Source organism: Camponotus vicinus, unplaced genomic scaffold (genome assembly GCF_025532165.1).
Source record: "Camponotus vicinus isolate PSW18456_S1 unplaced genomic scaffold, iyCamVici1.0 SCAF_4, whole genome shotgun sequence".
In the NCBI taxonomy this organism is placed as follows: domain Eukaryota; kingdom Metazoa; phylum Arthropoda; class Insecta; order Hymenoptera; family Formicidae; genus Camponotus; species Camponotus vicinus.
The window spans coordinates 15,201,491-15,227,749 of record NW_028141976.1 but is presented as its reverse complement, the minus strand read 5'-3'; the positions used below and the strand labels follow the sequence as shown (position 1 = coordinate 15,227,749).

The window sequence follows — 26,259 nt, the reverse complement described above, 5'->3', positions numbered from 1 at the left end:
ATACTCTTACTACTGAAAATCTTATTTGCCTAGTAAATCAAGAATACAAAGTTCGTATCGTATCTACAAACAAGAATTGCAATGTAACGCGATAATTTAAGTAGCTCAATTAGTTTCGTAGGCAATTCGAAATGATAATCGTCATTATAGTTCAAGGGAAAAAGCCTTGAAATAATCATACTTTTTCTTCGTAGATGGATCTTTCGTACACACACCTATTTGTACGATGCGGATACGAGGCACAATCCGGTATGAATGAAAGAAAACTGGTATAGATCAAATTTAAACATCCCGGATCCGACCTTCATTGCGCACCTCATCGTGGACACCACTTTCTACTCTGACCCTGCGACTCTCACGGACCACGCTGACGGATAACACCTCTTGTCGTTTTCATTCCGTTTCTCCCGACCTACCAGGAAGGTGCAAAGCAGACACGCAACAATCAAGAAAATCTTTGTATTCAGCGAGCGTATAAGTGTAGCGTTGGATTCAAATTTTAAGAAAGTGAAACCGCGTAGGTGGTCTGCGACTAAGACCACCACCGAAGTATTTAACAAAGATTTATATGGTGTTTTATTTATCGGGAATAATATATATTAAAAAATATGAAATATAGATAGATTTCTTTTACTTTGAAAGCATTATATCGGATGTTTTTTACATAGCTTTTTTTATGCTACATTTTTTATGTTTTTAAAAATTATTGAAAATATGTGATTCAAAAGACTTGAATCAATTTTATATTCTTTAAAATATATGTACCATTATAACAAATATAAATAGAGAATATAATTATATTACAATTCTATAAAGAGATGTAAAGATAGAAATATAATTGTCACTCTTCCTGAAATTTTTATAAAATCTACTTTTTTATTGTTTATATATTTTACATTATATATTACAAGCATTACTTTTCTTTATCATTTTATATTTGATAAAATGAGATTATTCAAGATAAAAAAGGAAGTGAAAAAACTATGCTCTACGTGTCTATTCGCTGCTATATTATTGAAAGTCATACGCGTTTCATTGCTAATTCACATACGTAATTATTACAAAGTAACGAAGGAGCGACTCTCCGTTTTAAACGCGGCCGATGATTCGTCTCGTCTTAAGAAGGGATTCAATGAAAAGCAAGTTCAATAACAGCATAGTTCCCATTCCCGACCTTACGTCAGTACTCATTCATCTTTTCTCGGTCATTGGGTAGCGCTCAGAATCCTTTCGTCGATCCTTCACTCCCATCGCAAGAGAGCAAGCCTTAAAAAGTAAAACCAAAGTTTCTCCTTTACGCTCAACGATAGCAACGATCGTTAAGTCACGGATACGCCTATCGCGGTAAAATCACTATACTTTGCACGAGAAGTTAAGCTACATTGCAATCAAACGTATGATTTTATTCAGTGAAACGCGAATTAAAAACAAACATTTCCATTGAATAGATTACGCTAACTCTTGCTCTTATCATGTAAATTATTTTTAATATGTTATATAAATAAGAGTAATGTAGGATAACAAATTATGAGAGAGGAAAACTTTAATAAAACTTTATAGATACATATCTCATCACAACATATTAATAGTGCGTTGTATGTATAAGATATATGTGTACGTGTATATGAGACAGCAGCAGATGATATAGTAGTAGATATTCTATTTATGTGGATAATTACATTTTTCGTAAGATCTATTTAAAAAACTTATAGGTTATTTATTAAATTCTGTTTATCAATTTTACTTTTACAACGATAAATTAATATTTATATAATATTGAGAAATATTTATATATTATCTATATAATATTTATAAAGATAAATTAATATTTATATAATATTATAATTATTAAAAAATGATAGTAAAATAATTCTTAAATAATAGATTTCAATAAAAATATTTTAATATCATCAATCTTAATTTTATGTTAAAGACATTCGCCAACTTTCGAAGAGATCACGGTACTTTTCCAGACAAATATGCTAATGAATTGAAATGTTCCCACGGTAGTTAGAATTCAGTGAACGAAAATAGAACTGCTTAAAAAAAAACGTATCCTTTTAAGACAATGAAGTCATAAAAGTGCATTCAACAATCATTTCTTGCCCTAAATCGGAAAGGATTACGTAGCGGTTTTCGATATTCTAGCCTTCAAACTCTTGTCAGAAACTGGTTTACTGGTCAGTAGGCTGTGCTAGGAATTTCTGATGCAATGTTCGATTGATTCTACTATCCCCACAGGCCATCGACATGCGTACGACCTGAAAATTCGACCGGTAGCCGAGCAGCTCGAATTTGAATTTTAAATTTCCTTACGAGAGGTTCGTAATGAGCGTGGAATGTAACGGACTACTCTTCCGCGCCCAACTGGTTCTTCTCGTCTATGGACCATAACACGGTTCGTGTGCCAGAAAACATGACATTAACCCTATAATACTAGGCACATATTATAACGATATTCAAATGTGTATTTTCTAGTGCTAATAGAAGAATTGCATTTATATTAATAATTTATGACATTATTAATGATAGACAAAAGAGGCTCTACATTTAAATTATATTTATATAATTTATATTATAATATTTAATTTATACATATAACAATAATTAACTAATTTATTTAAAAAAATACAAAGCAGAGAGTATCATTAAAATAATAAATACGTTGCGTATTTATTCTTTGCAGAAAGTTAAAAATATCGAGGGAAAAGATGTGAATTGCACTTTTTCATTGATCATTGTGCTCAAAGCGATTACAAATCATTACTACTTTCATTGTATATTCAATTCTTACATACTATTATTATTTATTCCTATTATTAAATATAATAATATATATAATATATAATATAAACTCGACAATTCAATTATTTATATACGTATTATTGTAGTAAATAGTATACTGCATAATACGTATACGTCAGGAAAGTAACATTATAACAAGAAGGTAAAAAAATAAAATACATGCGATAGGCACAATTACGTTTTTAATAACGGAACATTTTGTAAAACGTTCGATTCGCATAATCTGGTAACGCAACGAATTATAGATCTCGGTTGCTCTCGCATTCTACATAAACGGAGTTGCAGCAAGCTGCATCGCAGGCTGCGCTCGCGACTGGCTCCGTTCGGGACTGCATCGCCGTCTGAGCTGCTTTCAACGCGGCTCTCCAGGTTTTATGATATTCGAAACGTAAAAAAGGAAACGATCGGTATGTATGCCAGTGGGTCTTATAGCCGGAGCTCTTTCCCCACGTCCCCTTCCACACGTGGAGAAAGAAGGAGCCGGGAGTTGCAGTGGGAGGAATCCAACTCGGAGAAGGCAGCCGGAGAGATGCACAGAGAGAAAGAAGGAACTGTTCCTCTTACATCTCGCTGTCTCGACTGAACCTTTCTTCCATTACGATTCTCCTCCACCTCTTTCTCCCTCGATGTTTTTTCCTCCGTCGAGCTCCTCGTAATCCGCTCTGGGTTGAGATTCACGTGCATGCGGGGAAATCGTCGCGGATAAAAACGGACACCGATCTGAATCCTGCAGGCGATATTCTTGCCATTTTTTCCCTTTTTTTTTTTGAAAGATTCAAATTAGTCTCCTCGAGATTCTTACGACGAATTTTTTTCACACGCAAATTGCTCATTGATATTCAGAACACAAACGAATCTAGATCTCTCATAAAATATCCGAATGTGATTAACGTCAGTCATATATTATTAATCGGATTTTTTAGACAATGTTCGCGATGTGTTTTTTGCATGTGTCACTAGGAGCATACTTAACTTTCGACGTGCGCGTTTTGTATCGCCGTTAATCCACTTAAGTGAGATCAGCGCAAACTATTATTAGCCTTGCATCGTTGTAACGAACGTTAGTTGGGTAAACGCCGCATCCATACGCAGGTGAATATGCAACATGCGACACGGCAGGTCGCTGACACACTTTCCTCGTTGGCTCGATTCGTTACCTCGTTCCTGCGATTTTCCAATGCTCCGTGTGCGATCAAATGGGAAGCATCGTTTCGAGCCCGAGAGAATCAGCGAACCATATCGTTTCATTTTTTCAACTTATTATTTTAAATGCCTTATTAATTTCTGATAATAACGTTACGCAGGCTCGACCAAGGATTATCCACTAAATGCTGCTCCTGTTTAAGCCAATTTTGTGATTTATGATATCTTACGCTTCTGTTTAGCGTATATTAAGATAATGCTTCATTATCATGTCATTAATTATTATAATCGTGAGAAACATGAATAATCGTGATGGTAATAAATGCAAACACGATATAGTCCAAACACGTATGCTTTTATTAACATGTGTCGCACACAACAATAAATACGTGTGTAAAAATAAATAAAAAAATAAATAAAAAAGTCCAACAACGTACTTTGGTTTTTCCCCGTGCATTTCTGTGATATTTCACTGAGAGTCCTGTCGAAGTGATAGACCAATGGAGATCGATTATCGCATTTCGCGCGAGCAAACATTTGTTAAACATCACTTTCTAATATAGCTGTCAATTAGTCTCTTCGTTACTGTCGTTTCGTTGATGTCACTGTCACTAATTTCGCGTCACGTTCCGTCGTCGATCAATTTTCGGCGCCTATTAACTCTCCTATCGCGGTTAACGTTTACTTAGTTTTGTAGTCAAGAAGAAATGAAAGAGCCACGTTGAAAAAGGTGCACGTTGAGCTAAATGAATGAGAGACGATGATGAAGAGTGACAATAATAGTGTGACTAAAATGCAAATTATGTGAACTTAAATATCAATGCACCGCTGTTAACGTGGTATGTCTAGCTGTGTCTACCTGAATAAAGTTTTAATAACGACAGGAGAGTTAATAAACTCGTGAATCAATCCAGTTTCGCGATTAAAATTACTGCAATTAGCAAGAGTATCAAGATGTTCGTAAGTTAGCGTAAAGATTGGCGTATCCTCTATAAGGCAAGAGCGTGAGATCGTCATCATCGATTGATCTCTTTTTGCGATGATGATGACCAACTTCTTGCGCGTAAACGACGTGATGACCACCGTGATCTTCACCACCACTCGCTAGTTTTTTCACGGCTATGATTAGTGACAGCATCAAAGCCATGGCCGAAACCATTAACGCTTTCATGGCTAAAAGACCCAATGCGCCGAAACCCATAGCGGCCATCATCTTACCTGGATAAATTAGAAGAATAGATCTGTTAGATTAATTATTTAATAGAATTTAAATTATAATAAAGAGAACATAATAAGATTATATCGAAAACAATTGCAATATATATAATAGCAAATGTGCCTTTAATAATATGTTTAATTATGCATTAATCATATTAAATATAAATAAAAGAACTATAAAAAATTAGGCTCCTTATATTAAAACATAAACTTTAAATTTAGACAGGCCATCAGAGCTAAACGCGGATGGTAGTGCGTAATTTCAACGAGAATTAAGTTCTCGTTGAAACTTATTTGTGTGCACGGGGCACAAATTTTCTTGGTACGATACCAAGCAAATTTTAAATAATTCTCAATTCGAGAAATTATTTAATTATTATCCCTCTTATAGCTCAGTGGTAAGAGCAGTCGCCCGGCAAGCGAAAGACTCGGGTTCGATTCCCGATTCAGCGACTTTCGGCCCGATATTTTTCTCGCCTACAACACTACAGGGGGGAAAAGAGGGATAATAATTAAATAATTTCTCGAATTGAGAATTATTTAAAATTTGCTTGGTATCATACCAAGAAAATTTGTGCCCCGTGCACACAAATAAGTTTCAACGAGAACTTAATTCTCGTTGAAATTACGCACTACCATTCGCGTTTAGCTCTGATGGCCCGTTTAAATAAATAAAAGAATTAAAAATTACATTTTGAGAATATATTAATATTAATATGAAAATTTGCTGAAATAGAATGTATATTATATTTAGTCAATATATAATATATATAAAATCAAGTGCGATACGATTAGATAATAAACACTGCAATATTATCGTTATGCGGAATCCTTTAACAAAATGTGCAAAATATTCGCACAAAGCTGAACATTTTATTTAGTCTGGAGACATGTGATAATTATAGTACACAATTGCTTTCGCATAATCATCATCTCTTTATGTAATGCTAAACTCAAAAGCTAAATGCTAACTTTATGAACTTACCCATCATAAGAGCCAGTATCATCATGCCGCCGCCGCCTTTCTTACCACCGCCACCGCCGAGACCACCGCCACCTCCACCCCCTCTCGCTGCAAAATACAAATTTTCAGAAATCCTCGTGAAATTCTCACGACACATTATTCGATCATGTGTTCTAATAAATTACCAACCTTCAAAATCGGAAGGCAAACTCTCCTTTAACGCAGTCTCCATGTTCGAAGGGAACAAAGACGGCAGCTTGACTCTGAGTTCTCTACCCTCCAGAAACTGCATGAAGGGCCCAAGGCCTCCGAAGCCTTTCAACACTTTGGCTTTTCGAAGGGAGCCGGGTACCTCGACCAAGGATACGCCGTCGAACAGCTCGATGTCCCGTTCCTTGATGGTGTTCTTCAATAATTGCTGTACGACCTTCCGAACGATACGCACTCCGTGACAAGAAACCGACGCGTTCTTCAGATCGTCCGTCACGCACGATGTCGAGAATCCCGTCCACGCGTCCTTGGCGTTTTCCGCAGTGGCGGCGTCGATCGTGCCGACGATCCACAACGCGCAGATCACCAACGTCAGACAGACATGTAAGTGCCGACGACCGATTCCCGATATACCTAATTGAAACATCGTTTCGTCCGGAAACGAACGTCGCGAAACGAAATGTCTAGGCTCGCCGTCGAGACCACCGGGGGTCCTGCTCTCCCTTTCGCGTCGTTGGACTGCCGGAAGAAAACACTATAAGGGAATCCCGGGTGTAATACTGTGAAGCTGTGGAACCTACGGCGGAGGTTCGAGTGCTGCAGTCTAAGAGCTTGCAATTCCCATTTATATAGATCTACTTGACGGTCGGTGATTGTAGTAAGAAAAAAGCAAGGAGAGCATCGGTACGGTGGCTGCCGTTCTCTGCTCTTGCTGTGCATTAGCCGGTAATTTTTCGTTCATCTAGACGTCAGTCTCTTCGACGTTTAATTCTTATTTCCGAGGCGTTTCAGAGCGTTACGGCGCGGTCGGCTTGCGAGAGCGAGGCTCCACAATCACCATCGACGCGGACGTCGCCTTTTCACGCCTTTCCTCCCCTCTGTCTCTTACCCGTACGTCGGCCAGACGTAATCCTGGCGAGTTTAGAGCGAGATTTTCAATGCCATTCTAGATCATATACTATCGACTCCCGGATCATTCGACGCCGCGCCTCTCCTCCCGGCTTCGCGGCTCGCCATCCTTTCTCTTCTTCCGCGCTTTAGTGGAGCGGAAGAGAATTGTGCCGATTTCGAATCCTGATCGCGTACATCCTCGTATGCAATTCGTTCGCATACACATCTCGCTCAAATACACGCGGAACATCCCTGATACTCGAGACATGGAATTTTGCGCATCGTTGATAGTCGCTAAGCAAATGATTGCCAATCTTTATTCCGATAGGTAGATCGTGTCAATGTACACAGGACATCAAAACGGATCGACCTCTTATACGTCGGGTATGTGAGAAATGCGAATGAATATGGGAGAGGAAGGGGCAGGGTCTGCGAAGGAAAAGGTGAGAAAGAGGTAGAAACATTGTGGAAGGAAAAAGAAGAGATGACTTAATCCACAAATCTAGTTCATCTCATGCCTTTCTCTTCTGTTCCACTTCCCCTCGCGCTGCTCGATACTACGATATATACGTAGCAGAGGTTGGTAGGTATAACTACAGCCGATTCGAAATCATTCTTCCGTTCTTCAGAACGACTCGATCGCATACGGACGATTGACTATATAAACCTTATCGCAGCTCGCGTAGATTCAAGACGAGATCTCATCGATTAGAATTAGTTCTCGGAATAGTAATCGTGTGTATCGCACTTGCCAAGTCTGTATACTATGTAGCATGATAGTTTTAATTGGTGCACACACCAAGCTATGCTCTGTTTACTTTAAAGCGCGAGGATTTATAACGATATGTTACGTATTTGCATTGTATTTCGCTCCATTCATAAGAGATTGAGGTTTATTGCGAATTTATCTCCCGATAAAGTATCCGCATTAAGGGTTTAAGAGGCCGTATCAAAGTTGTGTTATTTTGTGTCATTATCATGCTACGAGATTTTTCACATTTAGACGCTCTCAAAGGGAGATAACATTGCATCTTTATTTTAATATTTGTTCAAATAGCAATTAAAAGTTATAAAAAATTTAAAAATTCTCTCTTTGTAAATTAATATAATAAATTCCTAGATTATAGTGATAAAACACAATTTATAGATTGGATGAAAAACACTATCGATTAATGCATTCAATTATATATAATAATTATAATCACTATTAATATTAATTAATATTAATTCAATTATATATAATAATTATAAGGAAAAAAAATGAGAATAATAGTGTGTAAAATTTTATTGCTTTAATAAATTAACATATTTAGAATTAACATATTTTTAAGATTATGAATTAGGAAGCTATTTGCCATTTTAAAAGCAAAAGTTATAAAATAAATCAATATCGCAGTAACATGATAACAGATTTTTCATAATAAAATTTAATCGATTTTCATCGTTTTGTTTCGATGTTAATTTCTCCAGCCTATAAATAAAATTTCGTTTTAAATAAACAAGAATTCAGGTTACTGGCAATGATCGACCCACATATCAGAAATCAACGGTTAATTCCAGTTCCGTCATTTGCTTTCTTCTTTTTCCAATAACGATAGTGTTAATTAATTTTCTGACAACACATAATATACGATTGAAATCTATAAAAAAATAGTTAGTAATAATAGCAATTAAGTCAAATTCCAGAATATATTTCTCAACAAATACGAAAACGATATCCGTATACAATCGAGGTTTTGGACACACCAAACTTTAATTTCTTTCTCCGTTACATGCGTGTGCATGAGAACGCTTTTCAAAAAATAAAATTTAAAAAAATAAAGAAATTGGGTCAAATCTGTATGCGATTCCCCGTATGTCGGAAATCGAAAGTCGATTTCCTGAACGGTATGAGATAAACGATTTTCTCTTTCTGCCACACCGTGTGTGTTATCTTGCGAATATCTCCCTTCTGATCCTTACGGATCAGGATGGAGAAAGCGGACGTAAGAAAGGAGGCCGACTTGAATGAGAAATGTTTGGTGTATCACGTGATCCGGACAATTTCCCTTGGATCCGGTAGATGTGCTCATCTCTTCTTCAAACGAAATTCCATATTCTTATTTAAATATAAATAGTCCACTTTATAAATACGTATATATATATATGAAAATTTAAAAATATGACAGAAAAAATAATATAAAAATTATATAAAATATAGATATAAAAATAATATAAAAATTAAATAATTGTTATTATATTGTATTGTAATAAAATAATTATTTTTTTATTGTATGCTACTGATCGCAAAAAAATTTTGAATGTATAACAAGATATAAAAACTTACAGTAATATGACTGTAAAACGCAAATGCACATTACACCACATACAATAAGCTGGCTGATATAATCGCACGTCTGGCACTAAAGTCCCGCTAAGAATCGTAAACCGGAACGTTGCGCTTGACATTTAATATTTTCAGTGATTTAATTGTCCAGAGAAATCTTTATGTAAGAATCTCTCGTAATAAAAGATATGCTACTTTTCTTTATGTATTGTACACACATGCAAAGTAAGATTCAAATATTGCAAGTTCAAGTTTTGTAAATTCTCAAGAATTAATAAACATATAATTAATTACTTATTAATAAACTTTTTTTATTGGCTATCATATTTTTGTTAATTATTTATTAAAATTTTTATTAATTATTGATGTAAATATTAATCAAGTTGCAAGTTTTCTGCACACTTGCAATTTTATTTTACCGCTGCAAAATTAACGAAATGAATCGCCTAGATGTGAAATCGCGAAAACTCTTATTCTCGCGTCTATTTGATACTTTATCCTATCCGGCCTACAAGTCGTCTTAAATAGACCACAACTAACAATCGTGACTAAAATACTTACCACATAATAGTATTGTTTGTGGCTATCGTTCATAGCTGAATTATTCGTAGAAACTTATGTTTAGTCAATGTGTAATCGAGCGTATCCGTTTCGGTTTATTCGAAAGTTGTTTCATCAGAAACATTAATCAGTCGTGATTAAAAAGGAGGACAATCTTAAAAATTTAATATTAAATATACATTACATTTTTTAAATATTTTTTAAAGATAATAGAGCATTACGGGATTGCAACGCCAAATCACAATTATTTGTTCTATTATATGCATTAAAACTTAACAGTTACGATCATATTTTGCTGTGAGAAATAAAAAATACGGATGTGTTATTTATAGGTAGGATTAAATAAATAATAAATGTGAAACAGAAAAGCGTCCTGAACAATTTTATTAAAATATAAATAGAGCTTATTAATTATTGTAGATGCTTCAATGTCAAAATCTTGTTTCGATAATTCTTTGAATGAAATAAAAAATCCTGTTTCCTTTCTTTTTAAAAATATCCAGACATAATAGCAATGTATACAAAATCACATTATTGTCATGTATAACAAACATTATTGTCATGTACAACGAAGATATAAAAATAAAAAATCATTTTATCCACTTATAATATTTTTATAATTGTAAGTGCAGTTCTCTATAAAAATAAAAATAATAAATATTTATTTTTATTCATATAAATAATAATATAAAAAAATATTATACATTTTGCAGTCTTGATCGGACAATAAATAAATTAAATACATATGATATAAATATAAATAAAGCGTAGTTATACATGCGTTAATTTAATATTACTATTTTTCGTCATTTTGGTGTTGTGTGCGTCTGAGTTTTTTTTCTGTCCTTCTGTTAAAGAACTATCTAACTCGTATATAAATTCGTCCGTCCATTGTGTCAAGCAGATTGCTACAAGACTCTCTGTTGAAGACATGTTCTATTTCGCGTAATTAATAACGCGGAAGCTGATCAAGCTTCAAATTATTTACATCAATTTTTTGTATAATTATATTACATTGGTACATTAGTTAATTTACTATTTACTAATTATTTTCTAATTATTTACATGTAAAATTTTAAGATATCCTTTATGATTCATCACAGTCTAAAATTACATAATTCTCAAAATAAGCCTTAAAAATTCTACCAAGAAAGCTTAAATAATTCCTAAGCCTCTAATGCCTCAAATTACATCATTTTGCATAAAATCAGATAAAATTTACCATCAAAACCGATTTGTTTAAAAATTAGTTTTAATTTAAAAATATATAAAGTCTCTAATCTGAATAAATATTATCGTAAAAATGTGAATAAAAAATAAATAATTAGGAAAAATAATAAAAATAATATTTATATGTGTGTATGTGTGAGTATGAAAGCATATATTCTCATGTCACATTTAGCTTTACATTCAGCGCTAATTTATAATCATCCGACGTTGAATATGATTTGTCAACAATTCTATTTAATACGTTAAACAATCAGACATTTATAACGTCAAATATGCAAAACTACAAACCAAAAGTAGAATAATCACATTTAATATTTAATCCGAATATAGATCTAAATTCTCACCAATATCACAGATCCTAATACTAAGGACGAGAAGAATATAACAGCGCTCGTATGTAATCCAATGTCCTACTGACGAGAGTCTCGCAGTGTATCCGCGATTATCTATAAGTAGAGTCACGAAAGTAGGTAAAACTCTTGTAATGCGTATCCTTCACACATCAGAGAAGCTCTTGTCTACCTGCTTACGTATCCGTAATCCGTAATGTGACGTCCTGATGTTGCCGTTACCGTAAATATGTTCGTCGCTGTGCGTCATGGATGTATTTATGCGTCGTGCAATTCGTCGTCCGGAAATTTAGGCATGACAGTAATAAAGAAACAGAGCACGTCTGTTATTACCGTAGAGAGAGTTAGAAGGTACAACGATAATGATCGTAGAAGATGAGAGAGATGAAAGAGGAAAGAAGATGAAGAGGAAAGAGACGATTAAAACGGATAGTGCAAATAAATTACTATGCGGGGTAACTCTACGGGAAATTCTCAAGAATACGGATCCGAGAGGACGTCGCACTTTTCATCTCGATCCCGGCCGATCCTTGGATTCTGGCTCTCTTTCGATCATAAAAATTATTTACTTTATATGAGCCGAATAAGCTAGTTCGTGAGCGTCCGGTTGTCCGAAGATTGGCGTTTGTTCATTGAAACTTCTCCCCCATCCGCTGGAATAGCTATCGCCGTGGCCATGATCATGATGAGGATGCGCGACCACTTCGTAGGTCACATGCTTCCCTTGCGAGAAGAGCTTCTTCAGACCTATGATAGCGGCTAAAAGAAGAGCGATCTTTGATAGAAGGAGAGCCTTGCCGACCAAAAGAGCGAGTGCTTTGAACGCGAGACCAGCGATGAGGCCCATCTTCAAGACAGCCGCGGCAATCAACGGGCCCATGTTGTTTTTCTTTCCACGGCCTGTAAAAGGCAAAACAAAAATAACATTGTCACTTTCAGCGAGTTAGCCAAGCAGTGGGTGAAGAAGTGGCGCGACATGCATAATTGTACTTTCCACGAGGAAAGCAATAAAGTTTGGTGATAAACAGATGAATAAGAGGATGAATGAACCAAAAGGAGAAAGCTATTTGTTTATGCAGTCGGTGACACAACTTTACTCGCGCGAATACAGTGAAAATCGAAACCAGACTAAACCTGACACGTCATTTAAATATATTCGATGTTTGTATAGCATGATATTCTTTATTCGATACTGACATAATTTTTCTTTTACAAAAATATCAAATAATTAAAATAATTTCTAAACAAAATATCAAATAAATTCTAAACAAAAATATCAAATAGTTAAAATAATTTCTAAATAATTAAAATAAAAGCTGTTCAGAAATTAAATATAAAAAATTTTTTTATAAATATTTTTAATGGATTTTAAATGGAATTTCACTTTTAAAGAGAGAGAGAGAGTAAAATTTGAAACATTTAGCCGAATTTTTAAAATCTATGCGTCTAAATAAATATTTTAAATCCGTTTTAATGTAGCTTATCGAACACCTTAATTTTAATATTAAATATCCATATTTTATCTGAAAAAAATTAAAAATGATTCGTGAAAAAATGCAAAATTACCGTCTTGAATAGGTTTGTCAGCGCGCTCAATAGATAGACCCAAATTTAACGAGCCAGTCTCATCCTCCGATGCGGACACAACAATATCATCCTCGGGTAAAATCCTCCATTTGATGCTTCTCGATTTGATGAAGGTGTAAAATTTATTTGCGATGAGATCAAGAAATTGAGTCTCATCGTCTTTACTTCTACCGGCTTCAAATGTAATCACATCCTCCGACGTTTGGCTCGTCTTCCTGATTTCGATGTCATCAGTGAGTTCGATCGAGGCTTTCTTCAACAACTTGTTCATGTACGTCACCAACTTCAACATCACGCAACTGCTGATGTCGTTTTGGGAGCATTTCGAATTGAGTTTACGAAGAAGTTCCTCTTCGTACTTAACTCGATCTGTTAGCGTTGCAGACTGCTGCTCTATGACGCTTATCTTCTCCTTCTTCTCTAAAGGATTTGCCAAACATACTCCCAGACAAAATAATGCCAATATTAGGGTTGTCTTCATGATGCTCTTCTAATAAATTCAGTTAAGCAAAAAGACAAAATATATTTTACAGATACATTTGATACCGATTACAGTTCAATTATAATCAATTTAACACAAAATAACAAAATAACAAGATAAAAAATAAGAAATTCGTGCAGAATAAAATTGAATTACTTATAATAATTACTAATTATTATAAATAAATAATTAAAATTTATTATTTATTTATAACAATAATAAGAATTACAAAAAAGTATAATGATTGACATACGACACATGCGACTAAAATGTCAATAATACGTAAGGCAAGATTTTCGATGCACGTACCTTCGAGCAATGTATGAACATGCACGAATCGAGTTCAACATTCAATGATTCACGAATAACGGAAATGATAAATTGACCCACCTGGACCCGAAGCCACGAAAGCTACAGGGGCGCGAGGAGAGTGGAATGTGGTACACGCTGCAGCAAAAACTTGCGGCCCTTTTCTCGATATTGTAAGAGCCCTTCCGACGCACTCTTCTCTCTTGTCAATCCCGATACTTAGATCGACGAGCAGTACAAAGCTTCTAAACCCGCGTCTCGCCCCGACGACTTTATATACGTAGATCTCCGCCTTAGAGTAGACACCGAGATGTGCACGATGTTATTGCACGTAAACCCACCACCTTCCTGTGGGGAAGTATATAGGGGCCCCCTACGCGAGAGACGACGACGCGTGGATGTGGCGGGTGGTGACGGTCAGGGACGAGCGGCAACGATGCCCACTTTTGCCTTTGATACAGCTCTAGGAACGTGCGGTAGGTCCGACAACGATGGTGGGATAGATCGTGCATGACTGGCTTGTACGCGTGATCTCGCGCGCGTCGAGGAGAGGAGAGGATTGACCCGAGAATCTATCAAGGGAACCTGAGGATAGACGCTTTCGTGCTATCCTTTGCACGCAAACTGGTTTTGCTGGTCGTGCAAAGCGAACAACACCAGTAACACCAGTGTCTTTGCCCGCGAGGGGGAGGAGGGGACCCCCGTATCGTTCACCTGCGTGCACACAAACTAGTTCCCAGTGCAATGTACATGATACGCGTCGTAGGTAACGCCGTGAGTAGCGGCTCATCGCACTCTTATCCTTGTGTGGGTTAAGACATCGCGATTCATGAACGAACGCACAGAAACACGCGAGCCGCTGTCGTTCTGATGGACCATTACCGACTTGCCTGACCGCGAGAACCGTGTCACGGATGTAGAGCACGCATGCCATCCATCCCCGGCACCTTATACGCGAGCGTGCGACTTGTATGGCACGTTAATCGCGGCTCTAAGCCCGGATTTTCACGGACTTTAGAATAGAGAGATGAGACTCGATCACAGTCGCGACACGACGAAGGAAAACCGATAATGCCGGAAAGCGCTAAAATAAACGAGTCATTGTAGTTTGAGGAAATTACTGGGGTAGACGAGTGTCCGGCTTTGAAATGCGCTTTAAATTGCTTCGGTCGATTTAATTAATTTTTATGAAAACCGTTGCAAAGACATAAGAACGCGTGAGATGTGCTTGCCACACCGAATTAACATACTTTGATGGCAGCATATGGCGCGCAGCAGTTGATGCAGCGGATATACGTTTGTTCTGGAATAACGAGGATTCAAGGACAAACTCTCATGTCTATCGGTACATTCGCCATATTTAGGTGCGTATACTTAAGTATACTAATAACATGTTATACACCGACTGCTTGAGCTATTATCGGATTCTTGAATTTCTTGAGCATCCGTACGTTTACTCGCCATTCATCAATACATTCACTTGTAAATCTATTTACGTTACTTGATTAACTAGTAAAGTAAAATCAAAGCGCGCGCATAGAAAGCACATTAAAGCATATAAAGTTTCGAAGAAAGTAAATAATCTCTCTAATTAGTCAAGATATCATCAACTGTGAGTTATCGCTATTGCATGTTACGTGTGTTTGCGGTTGATCGCATGCTAATTTCTGTTGGGATACTACCCATTGACAACTTTCAACGAGTAAATACCATTAATGTTTTATCGATATTTTTTTTTTGTCTTACATTCTTATACTAATATTTATAATTCACAATATACAAGATATATACTGAAAAGATATGAAAATAAATTGAAAAAAATAACAATATGATCTATGAAAAACAAACGATTTGATCTAACTCTTGCGATCCAGTTTTATGCGAGTGGTAAACGTGCTAACTAATCTCATTATTCTAACGATCAACCAAATCAAACATGTTGTTTAATAAAAGCTTAAACGTAACATATGTACAAACAAAAAAATAATTAAGTTACTATGTTAAAAATTATTTCTCGTCAAACCTGTCTAGTTAGATGTATCTTTTTACAAGAACTGATATAAGATATGTGATGCAACATTAATCAATCGATTTATATCTATTATAACAATTAACAAGCACACAATTTTTTCTAATTAATTATAAATAATTTCTAAAAGATTTGTATTTTTCTAGAAAATTTATTATAAAAAATTAATAATAAATGGATCAAGTTTTAATATGAGAACACAATATGTATTCTGTTATGAGAAATCTGTCTTAATTTTAAATTTATTTAATACTTACATATAATATTAAACTCCTTAGCAATCTTTACAATTTTCCTCGACCTAAATTTATACCATATTTACTTTAAAAAAATAATTACAAAATTATACAAGAGAAAGATCGGAGGGAAATTCAAGTGGCTATTCTTCTCTAATGCGTCTTTATGGAATTAATTTGTGGAATAAATGGGTTAAAAAAGACTTAAGCATTTAAAAGATTACGATACATTTATAGCCATAGTCTAAAGTACCTCTCAAATATATTGGATTAATCGATGGATAATGAGGCGTGGGCGAAATCGAAGAAAATGCACCATATCCGCCTCTCTCGTTCTTAAATCTAGAGTCTGTTTTCTCGTAAGAGCGACTTTCGCGATAGATAGGTAAGTAGATAGGTACAGAGGTTAACGTCACGACCTAGCCGCGAAAGCTTGCCCATATACACCGATCTTTCTCCACGAGTCGCACCATCATAAGACGCTCGTAAGAAGAAGCGCGTTTTGGTGCACCGTTACACGTCGAATTCCAAGCATGCATTTCGGGATCAGAATCTCGAATATGCTTTGCTCGTCGTAATAAAAAATATAACTATAATATGCAAATACACTTTATCTTTATTGATTAACATCAAATCGTTTAATATCATTCTAAAAAGCTATCATTTAAAATTGCTTATTTATTTTAAATTTAAAACGTAGGAAAATTTTATATTTTCTTAAAATAATATATGTTAAAGACGCATAAATAGTGTATGTTAAAAACACATAAATAATATATGTTAAAAGCACATAAATAATATTGTAAGAATTTTTGACATATGATCTAGTATACAGAACCTTGTGAATGTAAAATCCTGCGCAAATATGCTTTAGGATTGTTTGCATTAATTTACGTATGTATGTAGTTCTTTAGCTAGATTGGCTGGATCCCACGCTCATAATAAACCACACTAGACCAACTAGAACCGTTGTGCGATGGTGAAAAAAGATAATACAATTTTAATTGAAAGAAAGCACAGCGTTAACGATACATCGTCAACTATTATTTAGTGCATGTAACAGTATAATCGCACTGAGTTATATATATATATATATACATACATATGTGTGTGTGTGTGTGTGTGTGTGTGTGTTGTGTATAAAACTCATAAAGCGAATTACTTTTTTTTCATAAAAAACGGAATTGGCGAAATATGTACAAGACCAATATGTACTAGAAAAGTTTCTAAGCTCATCCTTCGCAATTGGCTTCCGGCAATTTAATAGAAAGTATAGAAAAGCCAAAAAGTCGAACAACTCATTTTTATACGTAGACATCGCTTTCGCTGCGTTTGTAATTGGGATAAGCATCAGTGTGTGTTCTTAGTAATTTGGCGTATATATATATATACTTATGCGTATATAAGAAAATGTGTATAATTATAAGTGCACTAGTTTTTTTTGCACATACTATAGTGTCTCCTCTGCATCAAAATGACCAAATAATCGCATTGAATGTCATAGTTCGTATTTCCTTTCACGCGAAAATGTTGTAAATAAAAAGATTAATTATTTTTTGATGAAACATACAATTAATTTTTTGCCTTAAAATACCGCACGTTAAATCCAAAAATTCTTTGGATATAGATCATAAAAATATTTTTTAATATAGTATTAAAATAGTATTTTTTAAAATCAATTAAATCAATTTAATCAATTAAATCACTTAATTACTTATCAACAATATAACATCACATTATTACGTAATTTAATTATTATTATTGATGCATCGCAATATCTTCCTCTTTACAAAAAAATAATGAATTTGAATAAAGTATTAAAGTGTATACATTGTCATCAGCAATTATAAGAAAAAAAATATTAATTCTCAATACATCACAACGTGGAAGATTAGGATGTGCATTTCTATCGATTTGTTTTCCGTATATCGTCGTTGAACGACCATTTCCGGTCTTCTCGACAAACGAGGCCACTTGGTCAATGGGTCCGTTCTATCCGATTCCCTGGATCGCGAGTGAGAATCGTATCGGACCGGTTCATGTATAAGATAGTTCTCCATATTGCATCTGAGAGAGAACCAGTAGAATATCACGCACAGAGTTTCCACGCGATTTAATATGCATTTCAACAATAACCAAGGCATCTCTGATGCAATGAGAAATGTTGGTGTTTTTAAATGTTAATAGAAAAATGTAGTAAATTATATATTTCTTACAATATCGTATATTAAAATTTATACATTTTTGTTGCTATAGTGTAATAATAATTGTACATTATGATAAAATTTATAACGTTTTAAAATCTCTCGTATTTAAAATCTCTCAATATATTTATTTTTAACACAAAATTGTACACAAATAAATTTTTCTTTAAAAAAGTATTTATCTTCCGTGTGTTTACTTTTATATAATATATATAATTTTAAGACACAATATATGATTTTAATTACATATAATTAATCTTCTGTATGATTAATTTCTTATGTAAATTGCTATGTTATAGTTGTTTCAGAATCTATAGTATAAAAAAACTAAATATTTAAAAAATAATTACATAAAAAAATGCGTTCTATATCAAATATCTTCTTAATTGTTATTTTTTAATAAATTTTTATCAAGAATTGATTTTTAACTAATAAAAATTTAATGAGAATAATTTGATTATACATTTTTTTCATATTAAAAATATTAGATTTTTAAACAATTAAAAAAAGATAATTTAGTCAGTTCATTTTAAGCGCTTTAATACAATGCTGTAAAAGTATTATCACGAATGCCAAATAACTCATACGTAATAAGCGCATTTAATAAATCGTTGCATTTAGCGCAAATTAATGAGTCGGGTTCAATGTGCCATAGATAGTTCATTGCGTGTTCGCGAGATATTTCGATTTCATTCCGATAAATGTTTCGGTTTGAATCGATTAGAATTCAATCGATTGCCTAATAAGATGAGATTATCATCGTTTAGTACTCATCTTTTTCGTCTCATGCTATATCATATGTCGCCATAATATATCTTTATAATCTATCAAACATCACGACTTCCTTTTTTCTACACCTTAAAGACACTTTTAGTTTAATGAGTTGATTAAAACAACTTAGCGTAATTTCTGCGATATCATGACATCTATAAGCCGCTATGATATTATAACGAGTCATTTAAGCAGATTCGAATCGTTCTAGTATCCGAATATGCTTTAAGAGAAAAGTTTTAGACAGTCATCAATTTCGTTTTCTTTTGTTTCCGGTTTATCTTTGCTCGAAGTTATCTTGCCAACTTGAATTGCGATCTTCGCGAAAAACGAAAGATTCACAACCTTGAAATTAGAGAGTGTTGTTCAAAATTATTATGTGACGTGCAAAGTATTGTGCATAATATTGTGTATGAAATTTTCGCAAATACAATTAATGTTATGTAAATGTGTGAGACAACTAATCTAAATGTGTGAGACAACTAATCCTAATAACCTTGACGATATTGACAACTGAGAAAAGGAGGAAATTTAAAATAGGCATCAAAAGTCAGCGGAGCAATTCTGGGGTAAATATAATATTTATGATTTGTATATTAATTTTATTATATAAATCGTGTACGCACATTAATTCGATTTATTTTTTAAACAAGTAAAGAAGAGAGTATTATGTAAAAAATATTCTTATATAAATTCTCTGTAAAAGTTTTTTAAAAAGAATAATTTTCTAAAGTTTCTATTTAATAAAAAGAATAATTTTGTTAAAATTTATATACAGTTATATTTATAATATCACTGTATAAATTTTTAAAAAATTTATTCTTTTTAAATAGAAATTTTTACTATATATTATTATTGTGTACACATCAAATAGAAAATTCGACATGTACAATAATAATGTTTTAAAGTATTATCTTAGGCACCTTTATTTAGGTTTTATATTTGCATATTACAAATCAACATAGCTTTAATGCGATCAACTTTGCTGTTGCGCAAAGATGCGGTCGATGAATGAAAAACTATTGCTTCATTTAGAAGTAACGGATTTATAGAGACTGTAGATGTAGATTGTGTAGATAGATCGTTGCCTTAAAATGGACAGGTTAAAATAAATTAGAAAACTCTTTTTTATAATAGATTAGATCTACTTAACACATTAAATTCGAATAACTTTTAATAGCTTCTCTCTCTCTCTTTCAATATACATGTATATTTCAAAGATAAATTAGAATATAAATCAAAAAAAGCTAGAAAGCATTTTTTTTATTGATAATGTTTACTTAATTAATTTAATAAAGAACGCTCTAATAATTTGATTAATTACATGTAATAGCTTTTTCATTCTTACAACGCGCATTGATTCTATCTTAATTTTTTATATCTCGTCCGTTTGTGTTGACAGAATCAAAAAATATAATTGTAGAAAATTTTGCTTTAATTCATGTAAAGTCAAATTATCAATTAATTAAATTACATATAATGTGATAATAAATTACATAATAATAATAAATCATATAAACATTTATTTTATTATATTAATATAAATAATCTTATTTTATTTTATTAATTTATAAATAATATTATTATATTAATATAAATAATTAATATAAATTAACTTATTAATTTATATTATCTCTCTCTAAAAAAGCATGTTATTTTTGTTACTCGAAAGTCTTGAAAAGTATTGTATCGCCTTCTTTCCATGACTGGCTGCCGCGCTTGTGTACTAAGACTTGTTTCTCTTATGTTATTTGCAATTATCAAATCTTGCAAATTTTGACAGTTTGTAAAAAGAAATAGCGTTAAAGAAAAAATTTAAAAAAAGATTAAAAATATTAATCTCATCATGCTTACTACGTGAATGTCTGTCATTGCGAAGATCGCGTAACTTGACAATTTAATAATAGTAAAAAATTAAATTTTTTTATAACTTCTTTTTTTTGCTACGTTGACGAAGATTCTTCGTTTCCTTTGAAGTATATTCAAGATTCCTTTAAATAAATTTTACAAAATGTATCACTAAATATTTATAATATTTAATATTTAGAAATAAAACTACGATACTTTGTTTTTTATACTCTATTTTCAGTGATGTATCGTTGTGATAAAGACCATCATGTGACAGTGGCGATAACAGTAGCGGTGGTGATGGCGGTGACAGTGGCGATGGTGGCGGCAGCGGTGGCGGTGGCGATCAAATATTTGACAAGTTTAATACTGACAGGATATTTGTCATTATATTACAATAATTCCTCCTTTTCTTATATATACATGTATAAATATACATAACACATATAATTATATATTTTATGTAATATTTGTATAAAAAGTTAAAATAAAAATAAAAATTATTTTTAGAAGAAATAAGCTTTAATATGAAATAATATTACTTATATATGATATTACTTATACCTTATATTTTTATGGAGAGAGAAATCTTTTTAAAAAATTAATAAGTTCAATAAATTAAGTTTCACTACTAATAATCCTTAATCATATCGAAGTGACGAATATCAATTTTCATTTTTCGAGAGAAATAAAATTACATGATAATAGTTGCTTACAATGAAAGAACCAATCAAGATAAGGAAAAAGAACAACAATACATATTTTAAAACTTTCAGAACTTTGATACATTTGATATAACATGACTTTTTTAAGATCATTACTTTTTTATTGACAAAGAAATATCTATATTTGCACATTCACACTTATCTATATATACAACATATTTAATTCATTCAAATACATACAATATATATAATAAAAGTATAAAAAGTATTGCTTATATATAAAAATAGGTATTTTAATTATGATAATGATCTTGAAAACATGATTAAAATTAATGTCGCATTTATAAATAATTTTTAATTATAACTATATAAAAATTTGACTTTTAATTTAATTGTTACTTAATTTCTGATAATGTGATAAATGAATCAATTATTTACGATTTATAATGTTGATATCCACGATATGCCAAATCTTGACCATAAGATTCTGCATTTCCATAATGATCATGGTAATCAATATCCGGGTGTGTCCCATAATGAGGATGAGCAATGCCATTTTTGGTATAAACTGGCGGATAATAACTTTGGTACGGTTTGTAAAGTTTAAAGAAACCTATTAGACCGGGTATGATGATTGCCAAGAATCCGAGGAACTTTTTAAACGAAGCTAATCCCAAAATCAAAGGCAAAAAGAGTAATATCTTTAATTTGAAAAGTTTCAAAACAAGCAAAACCGGTATTAAAAGCTTCCTGAATTGATGGCGAGCTAAAACAAATATAAAATATATTTTAACAACTAAACATAGATTAAAAATTATTTAGTAAACTTAATTTAGTTAAACTAAATCTATATAGTGAAACTAAGTTATATAATGTTTATTTTGCAAAAAAACTATGCTCTATATATATGTGTATATGTATATACATATATCTTTGAATGTTCTTCTAAAGAATAAAATTATAAATAATTATATGTATGTATAATATATAACAATATTTTATTATATGTATGTATATATTATAACAATATTTAAAAATTTATATTTTTAAAAAGTTTTAAAAAAATGTTTAATTAAATTTGTATATATATATATATATATTTATTTATTTATTTATTTATTTATTTATTTATTTATTTATTTGTAAATAAAATTATATATGTAATTTAGAAGTGATTTTCCAAATATGTTAAGAGAAAATGAATACTACTTGCATTCTTATGTAATAAATGAAAAAAAATTGATTATAATACGCATAAGTAGATATGCCATAAGCCATAAATATGTGATTAAAAATTGAAAACTTTAATAATAAAAAAAATTGAAATAATATAATAATATAACTATAACATAATAACTAATATATAATAATATAAACTATAATACTTATAATAATATACATACTTATAATAATATAAACTAATAAATTTTCTTTAAATATAATAATTTTCCTTTACATAAATTTTCTAGTAAATTATGTAAATTGTATAAAAATATAAAAATGTAATCGCAAATTGCAAAAGCATATATTATATTCTTAATTCTTTATCAATTTTTAAAATTTTGATTAGATAATTAAAAATGTTTAAAGAAAATTTTCTTTTGTGTTAAAATATTTCAAATAAAATACTTACAAAATAATGTATCCTTCTTGTTTTCAAGTGTATCGATCTCATCAGCAATTTCATCCAGAAATCTTGGTTCATATGAACCATTGCGACCAATTTCCGTATCAGGTATAGTCAATTCGAAGGACATTGTCTTAACAAATCTTTCCGTTTTCCTTTTTAAAAAATTAACCATTTGATCCCATTCTGTTTCACCAGATCTGTTGAATATATTTTATTTTTAATGAAAAAAATGTAGTGTATATATTTCATTAATATAATTTAATTAGCATTTAAATCGAAATATTTAAGAAAATTATTAGCATATTTCTTAATTATAAACATTATTGTATGTCTATCTATATACAATATATACAATTACATATATACTTTTCTTATATATTTCTCTCATTTAACTCTATATCAAAATAATAAAACATACCTTGGTTCGTTGGAATATTCATATGGCTTACGATGTACTTCCGTTACTACTCGATCAGACATTCGTTTAACTCGAACATAATTACTTAAAGTATATTCGGAGTGATCGAAAAAGTCCGAAAAATAATTTAACGCTTGAGATTTGAAACATTCAGCTAAATCACCAGATATACAACGTTCATTAACCTTTGCCAAATATGGATCGATATTTCGTCCAGTTCCAAAACCGATATAATCGAATAGATCTTCTACATGTTGAGCAGGATTAAATCCTCTTTGTTGCGATGATGTTTCTTTGGGATTTTCTAAAATTATAAACACATTATTTAATTTTATTCTATAATTATTCTTATTATTTTAAATTAAATGTTACAATCTTTTGAACTGAATGGCATTCTTTTTTTTCTCTAAATTTTCTTTAAAGTTTTTCTCTAAAGTTAAGTAATTATTATAATTTTTATAACTAAATATTGTAAAAATATACATTTTATTTATTTGAATTACACAATGTGTAAAATATATTAAAAAATGATTATTTATAGAAATATTTTATTTATATCTAATACATTAGATACATATAATTACATTTATACAATTATATATAATTTTTTATTAATTCTTAATAATTATATATATAATTGTTACGTAATTTTTAAATGTTATATATATATTTATAGTCTATACATGAAATTTGATATACATATTTTCAAAAATAAATACATGTATAAAAATTTTTGTAATTAGATACAAATAACTTTATTAAAAGAATTAGTAAATAAAATTTATCTTCACGTGCATATATAAATTTGAAAGATAAAATATCATACCTTGTTTTTCTGCTTGTTGTTCAGAAACGCCATCTTGAAACGTAATTTTGCTGGCAGACTGACAGCATACCAGCAAGGACAATACTAAAAGAACTCCTAGAATTACCAACAACCGCTGCAATTGCATTCTGCTCTTCTATTATTCCTCCTGTAATCACATCTTTATCAACTTACGTTTTAGAACAAATATATAAATTAAAAAATATTAAAAGATATATGATATCATTGCGCATGTAACATCAACATAATAATTAATATTAATCATAGATTGAATTACTTGTTTCTCTAAAAAGTAACATTTAAACTATTAATTAATTATTAACTATAAGTTGATATATAAACTAATAATTAACTATTAATTATTAATCTACTAATTTTGTCATTATCAAATTATCTTGTATTATTTATTATTTTTCTAATGATTTTAGAAAATTTTATTTTAAAAACTTCTAATAAAATTTATTAAAATATTTTTCACATATACATTTAATAATCTTTTTACATATACATTTAATAATCAATTACTTATATTATTATTAAGCACCACATACAATTCACATATATTTATTCCCTTAGTAGAAAAAATTTAAATACGATTAAATTTCTCACCAAACTAAATTTCTCACCAAACATCAAATAATCGACACTTGCTACGCGACATTCTTATCAAGAAAACGTGCTCGTGGTGATCCTCGAACAGCACTCGAAGAGTCTGTGAGATCGACTGTTGGCAGTCAACGTGCTGGTTCACCAAGTGCCGTTAGATTAGCGCACCAATCAGAACTAAAGAATAAAAGAGCCCGCTTCTCGATTCTAAATTCTGATCACGCGCGCATTTCACTTGAATAATAATAGTAATGTATACCTTATAATCATTTTTGTGATTTGTAAAATTGCAAAGTGAATTATTATTCTATAAAACTGTGAGAATCTATAATGATATCAGTGTATTTCGTTTAGATGAACAAATATATAAGTAGACCAGGAACTTATGGATAAATAATAAAGGAATGAGTAATATATGAATAAAACGCAATTATATAATGAAATTATATAATTATATAAAATTATATAATGAAATAAACGGTATAAATAGACAAAATAAATTAGAAGAAAAATGTTTAATCATAAAAGCGATAGAAAATTTATTCAAAACGTATCGATACATTAATATATCAATACATTAAAGTATCGATTAATCTTACCTTTTCGTACCAAGTAGAGCGTAAATTTATAAATTGGAATACTAGGCGTTTTATATATTGGAATACTAGGCGTTCTAAATAATTAATAAACTGTGAAAGTCAATACGTACTGGACACTGTCTTATCCAAATGCCATGTGATACCTTAACCTACGCATCATCTTTATATTTACATGAACGGACCACCTTGTTCTCCAAGAGGGGGAAGGATCCGCAAGTCGTTCTCAGAATAGCGAACAGGAACATCTACAAAAATTGAAAGTGAAAGTGATGCCCGGAATTAGAACCGGAACCAGGTAGTTTTAAGGAACGGAGACGGAAAGTACGTCACTGTAAGAGAAAGGAAGTCAATG

At 31.7% G+C, this 26,259-nt stretch overlaps 3 protein-coding genes across 4 annotated transcripts; all 3 read right to left on the bottom strand.

Annotated features, from left to right (window-relative positions):
- Positions 1 to 4,897: 4,897 nt before the first annotated feature.
- LOC145970647 (uncharacterized) lies at positions 4,898 to 7,082 on the bottom strand. Its single transcript, XM_083097518.1, has 4 exons — positions 6,980 to 7,082; positions 6,320 to 6,859; positions 6,152 to 6,238; positions 4,898 to 5,166 (listed from the first exon to the last, which is right to left on the bottom strand). Exons 1-4 carry the CDS (start codon positions 7,080 to 7,082, stop codon positions 4,898 to 4,900), a joined length of 999 nt encoding a protein of 332 aa, XP_082953644.1.
- Positions 7,083 to 11,763: 4,681 nt separating this feature from the next.
- LOC145970714 (uncharacterized) lies at positions 11,764 to 13,766 on the bottom strand. Its single transcript, XM_083097611.1, has 2 exons — positions 13,265 to 13,766; positions 11,764 to 12,598 (listed from the first exon to the last, which is right to left on the bottom strand). Exons 1-2 carry the CDS (start codon positions 13,764 to 13,766, stop codon positions 12,264 to 12,266), a joined length of 837 nt encoding a protein of 278 aa, XP_082953737.1. The 3' UTR covers positions 11,764 to 12,263.
- Positions 13,767 to 22,105: 8,339 nt separating this feature from the next.
- Positions 22,106 to 25,418, bottom strand: Osi2 (DUF1676 domain-containing protein Osi2). 2 transcript variants are annotated; one of them, XM_083096804.1, is made up of 5 exons: positions 25,329 to 25,418; positions 24,703 to 24,850; positions 23,877 to 24,180; positions 23,462 to 23,655; positions 22,106 to 22,594 (listed from the first exon to the last, which is right to left on the bottom strand). In XM_083096804.1, exons 2-5 carry the CDS (start codon positions 24,827 to 24,829, stop codon positions 22,263 to 22,265), a joined length of 957 nt encoding a protein of 318 aa, XP_082952930.1. In that variant the 5' UTR covers positions 24,830 to 24,850; positions 25,329 to 25,418; the 3' UTR covers positions 22,106 to 22,262. The 2 variants fall into 2 exon arrangements, with proteins under 2 accessions (XP_082952930.1, XP_082952929.1); XM_083096803.1 differs by having other exon boundaries at positions 25,312 to 25,413.
- Positions 25,419 to 26,259: the final 841 nt, after the last annotated feature.

Excerpts from the sequence above, each read along its gene's own strand:
- LOC145970714 (XM_083097611.1), bottom strand. The coding sequence starts at position 13,766 with ATGAAGACAACCCTAATATTGGCATTATTTTGTCTGGGAGTATGTTTG. Across the intron at positions 12,599-13,264 it reads TGACAAACCTATTCAAGACG|GCCGTGGAAAGAAAAACAAC; the intron begins GTAATTTTGCAT and ends TGCCTTTTACAG.
- LOC145970647 (XM_083097518.1), bottom strand. The coding sequence starts at position 7,082 with ATGAACGAAAAATTACCGGCTAATGCACAGCAAGAGCAGAGAACGGCA. Across the intron at positions 6,239-6,319 it reads TTTGCCTTCCGATTTTGAAG|CGAGAGGGGGTGGAGGTGGC; the intron begins GTTGGTAATTTA and ends TGTATTTTGCAG. Across the intron at positions 5,167-6,151 it reads GATACTGGCTCTTATGATGG|GTAAGATGATGGCCGCTATG; the intron begins GTAAGTTCATAA and ends TAATTTATCCAG.
- Osi2 (XM_083096804.1), bottom strand. The coding sequence starts at position 24,829 with ATGCAATTGCAGCGGTTGTTGGTAATTCTAGGAGTTCTTTTAGTATTG. Across the intron at positions 24,181-24,702 it reads ACAACAAGCAGAAAAACAAG|AAAATCCCAAAGAAACATCA; the intron begins GTATGATATTTT and ends TTATAATTTTAG. Across the intron at positions 23,656-23,876 it reads GAATATTCCAACGAACCAAG|ATCTGGTGAAACAGAATGGG; the intron begins GTATGTTTTATT and ends TATATTCAACAG.